Source organism: Lipotes vexillifer, unplaced genomic scaffold (genome assembly GCF_000442215.2).
Source record: "Lipotes vexillifer unplaced genomic scaffold, Lipotes_vexillifer_v1.1 scaffold655, whole genome shotgun sequence".
Classification (NCBI taxonomy): Eukaryota; Metazoa; Chordata; class Mammalia; order Artiodactyla; family Lipotidae; genus Lipotes; species Lipotes vexillifer.
In genome coordinates, this window is record NW_006788208.1 from 2,961,533 (window position 1) to 2,974,108 (window position 12,576).

General features: G+C 37.0%; 1 protein-coding gene across 4 annotated transcripts in view; it reads right to left on the minus strand.

Annotated features, from left to right (window-relative positions):
- The window catches only part of PCCA (propionyl-CoA carboxylase subunit alpha), a 362,003-nt gene that overhangs the window by 177,572 nt on the left and 171,855 nt on the right, over positions 1 to 12,576 (minus strand). For all 4 annotated transcript variants that reach the window (XR_457051.1, XM_007461534.1, XM_007461535.1 and 1 more), the window contains 3 exons: positions 12,163 to 12,237; positions 7,893 to 7,961; positions 6,076 to 6,151 (listed from right to left, as the gene is read on the minus strand). Coding sequence is in view for 3 of the 4 variants with exons in the window: in XM_007461534.1 (XP_007461596.1) it covers positions 6,076 to 6,151; positions 7,893 to 7,961; positions 12,163 to 12,237 (220 nt within the window). In the remaining variant the exon portion in view is untranslated. The remainder of the gene's footprint in view (positions 1 to 6,075; positions 6,152 to 7,892; positions 7,962 to 12,162; positions 12,238 to 12,576) is intronic.

The following is a 12,576-nucleotide window of genomic DNA, read 5'->3' on the forward strand; positions in this document are numbered from 1 at the left end:
CTGCTGAGGCTGGATGATGGGCATGAAAGCAGCCACTTTGGGCCCGAAAATGAAAACCATCGGCTGTGAATGTGTGAGTCACCCTACTGGCCGTTGACAACCCCTTTCTCAACTGTTATATGGAAGAGAAATTAAACTGTGTCTTTCTTAGGTCACTGTATTTTTGATTCTCACCGTCACAACTGCTTAGACTAGCTTAACTATGAAAGGTCTTCAGGTGGGAAGACAGTGCATACCAGTAAATGAAGACAACAGTCAAGCAGGAAAAAAGGGGGCCTGAGAGAAAGTGGTATAAATCAGACTGCAGAGTCCATGCAGAGGCAATGGGAAGACACTAAAGCAGGGAAGTGATCACTGGCTTTGTACTTTAGAAAGATTATTCTGTGCATACTGAAGAATAGATTGATGCGGTAAAGAGTACTTGTAGAGAACCCAATCAGGAAGCTACTGCACTCATCCATGATATAGATAGTGTTGGCTTGGGACTACAGGGCCAGAGGAAAATAAACAGACTCAAAAGTTAACTACATGAAGTGTACAGACCCAGCCCCCTCAAAATGCCTTTGAGACCACTTTTCTGAGCCCAAGTGCTCACTGCTGTTACTTCAGGGACTCTGCATCCATTACCGGAAGTACAAGCTTCCCTGCCCATCCTCGGAACCTCAGATAACTCAATGACCTCCTCCCTCCCCAAACACCTGCTCCCTCTTTTCCAGGCCTTTCCACAATACCTTCTGAGAGCATGCTCCATGATCAGTTGGGTCTACCACAGAGCCGGCATCTTCATGGGACATTCCACTCACCTCCTTCCCTCACCTGAAATACTCAACGTCCTCAAGGACCACACTTCTCCAGCAACCCTCACTGCCACTTACAAAACATTACCTCTTCTAATCCTTGGAAAAACTTCCATTTCCTTGAGGTTTATTTTCTCTGGTCAGGAAAACCTTCTCCAATTCTCTGTCATCTATCAACATCCTTGCCACAGTGCAATACTCTCTAAAGAATTTATGTTACCCAACTCATGACCTTCCCTCTGCTCCTAACTCATACCACCCATGTGGATGATCCACACAACATTATCTCGGCTCCGTTCTTAGGATCTCATGTCAAATAATCTGTTCTTCCACTTTAGCCACCTGGTCCCATAATCACACTCTGAAATCACCTAATGTTCAGTAACTGCACCACTTTCAAAATCACCAATTCAAAATACATATCTTTCCAACAGCAATCCCCATCTTTCCAGCTTATTTCCCAAGTGCCTTCTCTGGGCCAATACTGAAACTTCCAACCTAGAATGTAAGACATTCTATATGTCAACTGCCCCCGACTCTTCTGAAGAGTTAATGTTAAGACATACAAAGAGGGAAAGAAAATAAAGAGACATAACCAATATAAACTTTGATTGGACCATGCTGGGGCTAAAAAGCAGGTAAAAAACACACTGTGGGGAACAAATGAGGAAATTCCAATATGGACAGTACATTAGATGATATTATGAGATTGCTGCTAATTTCCTTTGGTGAGATAATGGTATTGTGGTTTTGGAGGAACATAATCTTACCCTTAAGATGCATTCTGAAGTATTTAGGAGTGATATGTCATAACGTCTGAAACTTTCTGTCAAATAGTTCAGGAAAAAAACAGGAGAGAAGGGTGAAGGGGAGGGAGAAGACAAAGAAAGGAAGAGATGGAGAAAAAAAGCAAATGTAGAAAAGCTTAACAATGCACCTAGATGAAGCGTGTACCAATGTGCAAAGTACTATCCATTCATCTTTTCTCTAGGTTTGAAAATGCCTAAAATTTAAAAGTCTGGGGGCTATGTATCAAGAACCACCTCCCTCTTTTGAGCTAAAAAAAATAATATATATTTCAATATGATGTGTATATATCCACGTTTTTCTCTGTGCTCATCCAAACATAACTAAAAATATTTTAGGACAAGAAGGTTTTAACTAAAAGCTTGCATTACTCTCCAAACTGCTTTTCTACTTTAATAATACATACAGACATGACTTCAAGTCACAGCTGCACAGTATTTTATAATGAAGATATGTCCATTTGGTGGACACTGTGGCTGGTCAGAATTTTGGCTACTACAAACAAGGCTGCTGTAAATGTCCTTGTAAACAGCATCTCACAATTCAGTCTTTTAACACTACAGATTCCCCAAAATTGAACAGCTAGGTGAAAGGACATGTACTTTTAACACCTAGTGCCAGTTTATTTTCCCAGAAGACAGCAGCAGTAGGTCATACTTCAGAGATGCCTGAGTGTGCCTATCACCTTTACTTCACCAACACGGTAAGTTACCAGTCATTTTAAAAATACTGCTCCTCTGAGGAGTCGTTTTAAGGAAGCACAAGTAAAATATTCTCAAAAGAGTCACCTATGAGTCCTAAAGCAGTACTCACATTACTTTCAAAGGACAAAAAGGGAGAGGTGTGAAAAGAAAGATACCCTCTCCACCTCTGAATTCCCACTATACTTTTTCACTCCACTATTATGGCACCTATGAATTTATATTACACTTATCTTACGTATTTTCCATACCAAGTATACTAGAAACTCTTTGAAATACAGTATCTCTCATTCATTCACTCATTCAACAAATATTTATTAATCACCTACCATGTATCAGGAACTGTTAAGCACCAGTAATACACAAATAAACAAGATAAACACCATCACTGCCCTCATGTACCTAATACTCTTATGGGATAATCCAACATTTAGCAATTAATTATACAACTAATGCTTTAATTACAGTTATGGTAAATGCTTTGAATAAGCAGTAGAACGGGGGGCAATGAAAGCATATAACTCAGCACACAGTATTGGGAATGGCCTAAAATGGGCTTTCAATATGGCTTATCCACGGTTTAATAAATTTCACGTAACACCAACTGACTGATAATGATTTATGACATACAGTTTTTAAACCTGTGGTTTTGCAACTGTAATGAGAGAGGGAGAAAAGAAGATGGGAACTAAGGTTACTGAACTCTACAAGGGAGTACTGTTGCCAAGCCCTTCTACATACCGAACCTCATTTAATCCTCACCACTAATTTATAAGGCAGAGACTCGCACTCTATCTCTTAAAAGTGGAGTGTGAGATTCAGAGACACATAGTTACTAAATGGCATCCAGGACAGGATATGAATCCAGGCCTGTCTGATTTCTTTCTATTCTATCACAGTAAATCAAAGGTAGAAATTTCAGACCAAGCCTGGAAAAATCTATCTGCACAGTAAAATATATCTTGCTTTACACATGATGCATTTAAAGTTAGGAGAGTAATAACAAGCCTACTTTTATTTAAGTCACTGAATTAAAAGATATAGTAACTTGTGTACTTATACATAAAGTATAATAAGTAAATTAGTGGAAAACATGTTCATTTAAAAATATATATATATGGGGCTTCCCTGGTGGCGCAGTGGTTGAGAGTCCGCCTGCCGATGCAGGGGGCGTGGGATCGTGCCCCGGTCCGGGAAGATCCCACACGCCGCGGAGCGGCTGGGCCCGTTAGCCATGGCCGCTGAGCCTGCGCGTCCAGAGCCTGTGCTCCGCAACGGGAGAGGCCACAACAGTGAGAGGCCCGTGTACCGCAAAAAAAAAAAAAAAAAAAAAAAAAAAAAAAAGAAGGTGTATTCTGTAAATATAAAAGAATATTCCTTTCAGAAGCCAGACACAGTAGAAGAAAAACTTTTAGGGGGACCAATGCTAATTTAATATTTTGACAAACTGCCCATATGCCATGCCACTATGTTATACCAAATCAAAGTTTAATAGAGATATGATATGACAAAATATTCTTACTCAGATTGACTATCTCAGATTCATGAATTTACCATTCAAGCTCATTAGAATGAAACTTAAATTAACCACCAACTAATAATTCAACAACCACAATAAAAAATTCAATGATAGGGTGGGGGCGGCGGGGGGAACATATAGAAAACTCTTACAAATACTTTATTTTTTTTGGTTTTTTTGTTTGTTTGTTTGTTTTTTGCAGTACGCGGGCTTCTCACTGTTGTGGCCTCTCCTGCTGCAGAGCACAGGCTCCAGACGCGCAGGCCCAGCGGCCATGGCTCACAGGCCCAGCCGCTCCGCGGCATGTGGGATCTTCCCGGACTGGGGCATGAACCCGTGTCCCCTGCATCAGCAGGCAGACTCTCAACCACTGCGCCACCAGGGAAGCCCTACAAATACTTTAAAAGCCTCTGGGAATAATCTTGCCAAGTGCCTTGTTTATGTCTATGTATGTATGTACAGTTAAGTGTGTGTGCGCGCGCGCACGCGCGCACACACACACACACACACACACACCCGAATTAGATGTGTGTTCCAAACATGCACAAGAATAAGTTTTGTGGCAATATTATTTCTGTAGGGCAATAAACCTCTCAAGGCCTACTTAACCAATGTACAGCTAAAATATGCATCTGCTGCTTATGGTAGAACACAGCAGAGTTATAAAACCAGAAAATACTCTACCGTTGAGGCTAAAAAGGAGCTAGAGAAATAGCCAGAAAGAATGTGAAGGGAAATTTTCAAATTCTTAGAGGCTCTGGATGTTAATGGTACTTCTTAAAATTACACCTAGGTTCACTTGAAAGCTTTCCTTTCGTGGATGGAGGTGAATCACTAGCACATGAGATTAGATACAATCACCATCACTAATTAACAGATGGGAAGAAAAGAGGGTGACAGTAAAAGGGAAGGGAGGGAAGAAAGTTCTCCTGACCTAACAAAAGAAAAGCTGGAAGAGAAAACATGACAACAAGTGAGGACTGCATGACTTATCTACCAACAGATGAAAATCAGCAGGGCAAGGTAGATGTGTAAAAATAGTCACTAAATTGTCCTGGGCCGCTATTGTACAGTTGTCCAAACTGTTCACTGCACAAAGGAAGTTGGTCAAAGGGGCAAAGTAAGGGTTTGACATGCTCCATTGCTAAGCTGGGCTCCCTGTCTCAGGGAGACACCTGAGAGACATCCAGAGAACAGAGCACTTTTCCTAATTCACACGAAGTTGCAGTCACTTGTCAAGACTTTCGACCTATGGGCTGTATCCACTCAAAAGGAGGCTTTTTGAAATTGCAGAATAGCTCCATGTGGGCTTGAAATGGGCTGGGTAGTCATACTCCACCACCGTCCCACCCCTTCGGCCTCCAAAATATAGCCTCTCAGCCTCACTGCTATATTTAGTGAGCCACCAGAAAAGAGCCAAACTATACAGCCAGTCTTTCTTACGGATGTTCTTAGACCCACAGTATTCACTCACAATTCAAAGTGAACTTGTATTTCACACTTTAAATTTGATATTAAACTCCATTATTCTGAAGCTGATGATAATTTATGTCGGGCTAAAGTAAAATGATCTTTTCATTACTAATGAAAGTTGCTAATAAAATTTATACTGTAATTCACGCCTTAAGGGAAATAAGTATAACTTTAATTATTTAAATTTAATGGCTCCTCCTAATACCATTATCACTACACACCCTAAAGGTTTGTAGGATCACACTTTGTTACACATTAGAATTACCCTGTATGTACATGAGGTAAGAGAATTGCATTTGCTAGAAAATATTTTATAGTTTGCTCTAATTCAAAGAAGCAAAGAGCCATTCCCTCTACTCTCAAAGTACTCAAATGTGGGTCACTATGGTTTAAATCTCCATACATTTTTAAGTTTCATACTTCAAAACTATACAAACAAAAACACAAAGACAATAATACAGCAAACTGGCTGTCAAGCTGCACTAGACAATAAAAGACTCCAGAATGAAGAGTCTATAAAATACTAAATGCGCATCCAGGAAAAGTCATAAATCATAACTCTAATTAAATAACTTAATTTCAGATGTATATGGAAAGTATATGATTGCTACAGAAAATTAAATACCTATTCTTAATTAGTATGTCAGTTTAATTCAAGCTTTTATTTCTATTTAAACGCATAGTAAGCAAATGTTCTGTCGAATTCTCTAATAAATCTTCAAGCTGTTTTCTAGACCTGGACTCAATGTATAACATAACCTCAAATGTTTGTTTTTACCTCGAATAACATAATTATCCAGTGCATCTTCCATTCTTTTCAGTGCTTCCCTTCTATCAGAACCGTATGTGATTAGCTAAAAGCAAGCAAACAAACAAAACAGTTTATATAGATATAGATCAATCTATCTATAAGTCAAACATTTCATCCTAGTAAAAATTAAAATATTTCATAACAGATTTCCAGAAAATATTTTGAAATTTCACAGTGGTTCCGTTTTTAGTACAGACTACGTCAATTAAGATTTTTTTTAAGTAAACAAATATTAGAATCAAGCTATTTCAGACTTTTCTCCGAGATTTCACTATCACAGAAAAGAGCTATTTGAGGTAAACCAAAATGTAACAAAAACAAGCATTTAAAAATTTAAGACGAAAGATATCAAAATTGTGAACATTTAGGATGGGATATAAACATCTGGGATAGTGGAGGGTTAGGCAAGGTTTTTTCTCTCCCTTCAAGTATGACGCCCTGAATAGCTAATTTTACACATAATATAGCACAGAAGCAAAGGGTTCTTATATTAGAAAAACAGAAAGATCTTACTGTTCTATATGATTTTGTGCCTATTTATATGTGTTAGACCTTTTATAAATTAGCAATAAGAACTATTCGTAAAATATTTTTCTGGTTACTATGTTAGTCAATCTATAGTTTCCAATTTTTTCGTACATTTAATTAGCTGTTCAGTATCAAGCCAGGTTGAAAATTAATTTGCAGACCATTTTTCTGAACAGAAATGTATTCATCTAAAAATGGAACCCTATATCTGTAATATTTTATTGTATTTTTTATTTTTTAATTAAATAGTATTTCTCTAACAAAATACCTAAAGTTCACTTTAACGATATTAGTATAAAAACTTAAGTGAAAAATGAAAAAGTGGGTTGTTTACTACAACTACATAAAAAAGTACACTTGGAAGAAAGAAAAATCTTAATAAATAGGAGTTGGGAATTCCCTGGTGGTCCAGTGGTTAGGACTCCGAGCTTTCACTGCTGGGGCCCAGGTTCAGTCCCTAGTCAGGAAACCTAAGATCCCGCAAGCCACTCGTCATGGTCAAAAAAAAAAAAAGAAAGAAAGAAAGAAAAAGAAATAGGGGTTTTAGTAAAGAAGTCATCCTTCAATACAGGTCTATCACTTTAGAAAAAATAGGATATTCTAAATAAAATCCAGTTTCAACCACTATAGTAAGAATTTTACACTTTATAAGATCATAAGATTTGAAAATGTCAAAAGATCTAAAATTTTAAGTAGACTGGTTAATATATTCTGGAAAGTCAAATTTCAAAAAGGGAGCAAAAAGACATCTTATAGTCTTACACAAAATTTAATTATCTTAAATCTACATAAGTAATTAGTAATTCATAAAAACTGAAGAGAAAAGGTGAAAAGTCCTTTAACAAACACAGCCTATCACCTCAACTCCTTGACATCACCTGCATTCACACTTTCATCTTGGACAATGTTCACTGGCCAGAAAGCAACGTAACTCCTCCCTGCAGTGGACTGGGTTGGTGCCACTGGTTAGCTAAGCTTGTTACTGTGGCGACTGGGGTGATGGGGTGATGGGGTGATTTCACTGGGGAGGAGGGAGTGTTGCCAACTAACATAATGTCGAAATTTCTCTTAAGAGAAAGAAAAGCTGCTCAGTTTTCACTTTTGCGTCAGTGACCATCATTATTTGTTTAATTATAGCACATGATTCAGATAAAGTACCCATTCCAGACTTTTTCTTTTCCCAGACTTTTAAATTATATATGTCCATTCTCTCTTCAGAAGAAAACTGAAAGAAACCATTAAGAAGTCGAACTAACTTTTGAAATCATTGGATCATAATAAATGCTAATATCACTTCCTGGTTGGATGCCACTATCAACCCGGACCTGGGAGGAAGAAAGAAAAGAAAAGAAAGTTCATATTGTGAAGCTATCTTTCTAACAACAAATTTAATTTCCATGAAGCAGATGGATAATTTCAATCTCAAATAACATTTCAGCTTCCAGTAAGTAGAATAACAATCTAAAAATATAGAGAGACCAAACTATCTTGATCTATTATTATACAGTACAACACATATTTTTTTGTTCTCCCACTAAACAAAGGAACTACGAAAGATCAAAAAAAAAAAACCAAACAAACAAAAAAAACTTTATACATCACTTTCGTGGGATGTGTTTGTAGCTATTTGATGGTGCCTTCCAACTGAAGGAGAGCATGAACGATGCCCCTTCTAATCACACTCCCCACTCTACTCTTCCAAGAGTTCCAGTGCGGACCCCAGTCAAGCCATGCAGCAGGACCCGGGAGCTCTGCTCATCAGCTCCATAGGAACACTGGTCCTGTGGCTTTCATGTCTGTAACACTTTCCTTTTTTGCCTCACCCTCTCAACTGTAAAATGTGGTTTTTTTCTGTTACTGTTAGTCCCCTGAGACTTTAATGTTTATACAGCTTTTCTCATGGCTTTCCTTTGTAAGGACACAGCCCCAATTAGAGTTCTGATTTTGTGATTTTCACGGGGGAAAAAAAAATAGCACAAGTTCAAAATATTCTTTTGAAGAACCTGATTGCTGTTAACCAGCCAACAAGTTAGTTAGTACATCGCTGATTCTTGTTTTCATCTCCCTGTTTGATACCAGCAGTAAGGCACAGAGGTTAGCCATGTAAAACTTTAAAATGAGCAGTTGCTGAGGATGAAATATTTGTTAAATTATTGTGCTTAAGTTTTGGAATCTGAAGTATTTAAAAGCTAATCAAAATAGTTACGATAGTCCAGCATGTCCTAGGGGGTTTGAGGATAGAAGAATTTAATGGAAGCTGCTATAACAGCAGGACTTTGATGCCCAACATGGTAAAGGGGTGGGAAGAGAAGAGCGAAGCTCACATAGCTCTTCACCTGTGGGAAGAAGCCTTCCTAATAAACAGCAGCTCATCTGTCTGCAGCAAGGCAGAAAAAGGTCAACACAGCGGCTGTTAGGCCTTTAATATTTTAATTTAGGCAATTATCAAGGGACCACATGTAGAACCTCTTGTCTAGGATATCCACATGAGGGTTCGATGATGGCTTTATTATACGATGACATCAAAAGATAAGCCACAGTTTCATTCTCTTAAAAAAAAATCATACTACTGTTATTCTCTTTGTAAGGTTTTAGAAGATAACATTGTCACATACCCAGAATGCTTTTATTTCTGTATTTGCAAACAACTCATGAAAAAATATGGATATTTATATTTGCATTCATATTCATATATGAAAATCTTCATTCTAAATGAAAATCATTCAATGCACTTAAAACACATATTTGGCTTTCTATTTTCTGAAAACACACTTCAGGACATCAACTGAAGTTCTATGAAATTCACAGTGTTTATAAAAACTAGAAAAGAATTAATGGGGCAGCTGTGAAAGCAATAATATCCTAATCTACCTCCTAGACACATTTAAATTGCCCCAAAATGACAACTGGTGATCAAATTACATAACAAAAAAGACATCTCTGAACTTGCATTTTTTAAATTGTAGTAGCAAAAAGTTAAAGAGCTAATTTTACCACCATGTATTATTTAAAACCATAGCATGCTTGCTAAAGCTGTGTTTAAAACTGAGATTGGTACAAGTTCTAAAACTTTTGACTTAAAACATATGCCACTATTTGCTACATAAACTGCTACAAAGCTAGTGTGGAACTTCGATGTTCAACCCACTAGTAAAATAACAGACAGTAAAGAATTTTTTTTTACATTCTCCTATAGTAACTTAAAACTTTAGTTACCTTGAATAACACCACCCTAAAAGTTAAGTTACCTAGGGCTCTTAGATATAACTATGTCTTTGTTATTTAATAAAATTATCATCACAGAAGGTATGTCATTTTAATTTAAAAATATATATGGTAAAATAAAGATGTATTAAATATAATCAACACATATCTTTGTATAAGCAAATCCACATTTCCAATTTAAAACTGTAACAAAGCATGAAAAACTGACTTACAATTTACTGTCTATGCAGCTTTTTCCAAATGATAATTAGAATTCAAAAAAATGTCTAACAAATGAATTAAAATTAAGTCTCCATTCCTCCACTGAAACAAAGCCTATACCAAAAAATATATTTTAGCTTTTGCACTAAAAGCTTTAAGAATAAAGTCAAGTGGAATTGTAACCAAATTTCTAAGCAGAAAAAAAACTGCAGTCTGAAAATAACAAATTTCCAAAATACAGTGATCAAAGATAAGAAAATATTCATCTCTGCCACATAAGCTAATAGGAGGCTTAGAGAAGAATGTGAAAAACACACACCAGAAGTTAACTCTGAAGTATGTATTCCTGTGATCAAAAACGGTTAAGAGCTGCAAAGGATCTCCTGAGTTCAAACTAATCTAGTTTAAGAAGGCACCACCACCACCCAAGAACCTCTGTATGAGTCTCAAACCATTGCTCGGAAACCTCGGGCATAATTTAAATGTCTTTCTTCACACAGTGGACCCTGTGAAACTATCAGCCAGCTCCCACCCTTCATTCTTGATTCACCTCTCCCCCTCAGCACAACTCCCAGCCCGCCATGTCTACCTGACAAGTGACAGCCCAATCTGATTAAATGCTTCCAAGGGAGGGGACTCATGGGCCTCCATGACAGGCCAAAAGTGATCACCATGGAGATACATAATTACAGCTGTCAGCGCATCTACTGTCCTGCTGACATCAATTTGATTGCTCCCAGCAATAATGATAGACACAGCTTAGTGTGCACTCTCCCGCACCCAATCACTTTATCTATTCCTTGGTCCATTTAGCTGACATGCAACATTCACACAAGCAAATAACAGCAGTAAGCAGAACATTTAAGGCATTTTAATTGTTTTTTCTTTCTATGGATGGCTCACAACTGCAAATGTTATTACATAAAGCTCCTGCTGCAGCATTAATTGAAGAAAGATTCGGTGGGACAAAGACTGTAGGGGGTACAGTTTGTCCATTATCACTTGTACTTTCAACAGGTCTCACGTTTGAAAATTGCAAATTGCAAAAACTTCCGAGGGCAAAATGTTTGACATCCTGTTAGCTATTACAACATGGTGAAAACTTCTAACAACTAGAGTAATCATTATGAATTCTTATTTAATACTTTTTTGTTTGATTAAAAAAATGTTTAGATATGTCCCTATGATACTTGTTTTCTCATCTGCTATTTAACGTCACATAATGCCTGTTAAATCTTTACAATTTTTCTTCTGCCTTCAGGCTTTTGAACACAGCATGGAGTCTCCGAGCCTAGAAAGGGTCAAGTCCCTTTAGAAAGCACATGGGCAAAAACAATTTAAAAAGTGGAATAAATCATATATCCAATACCATCTTCAAATTTAGAATTCTTCCTGTAATCTTTCTCCATCTTCATGCCAGTAATCAAACTGAATGACCATATTCACAGATGGTACAGCCTTGTCATCCACTAGCTAACATAATGTCATATATATATGGACTTATTACCTTGATTAAGATAAAGGGTATGTCCTTGTTCTTTTTATGCAACAAAAACTAAAGAACAGCTATTAAACACAGAAGAAGTACAAACACAGTGGACAGGGCTCACTTTTCTTTAACTGGTGTACATAATACGCACTTCTTAAAGTCTTTGACACTTAACAGAAAGAGGTACATTTTGTTTTCCTTAATCCATTTAGATTAACGAGCTGATTTTGTGCTTGATTTCTTGACATCTGACTATACAGGGAAGCAGGATTAGACTTATTGAAAAGATTAAATTGTAACATGGAAATGTCATTTCCCATTCTTAGGATTCCATGAATCTTCTTCATTACGATTTTCAGAAGAATTGGGAACACTGTAAACTATCATTTATTTAGAAGTCAGATGTCTCCAGACTTCCCCTGTTAGGTGAATTCTGACTTTCCTGAACATCATACAGTACAAAATATGAAAAAACAAAAAACTGTGATTCCCCATGAATTTCACTTGTCATCCAATTTACACCCTTTGGTGTTGACATGCTTTTAACATAAAAGTGTGACATAAATCAAGATTTTTAACCCCTCACTTGATATTACAGCTTAATGACTTACACCAGGTAGATGCAGTGGTTCTTGGTACTGAGACAATCTCCCAATAGACGGTAAACCAAAAGACTTGTAGGGGTCCTGAAAGTTCAAAGGACAGGAAGCACAGTCTTTGAAATATAAATCAGCACAAGTAAGGTTAAATATTTATACAATGAAGAAGCATTTATAGGCCTATTTACCAAATCACAAATTTCAGAATATTACTGTCTTATCCTCACTCTAGACAACTTAGAAATGTATTTAAAAATCAAACAGAACTGTAACCAGAATTTAGCCTGACCTTGATCATACTTTATTGAAATTGGTAAAATTCCAACTTTCTATAAATCTTCTTAGAATGCCTTGGGCAAAAATAAAATAGCCTAGGAGCTACATCAAAACATACTCAAGTTCAGAACAACAAACGTAGTGCACTAA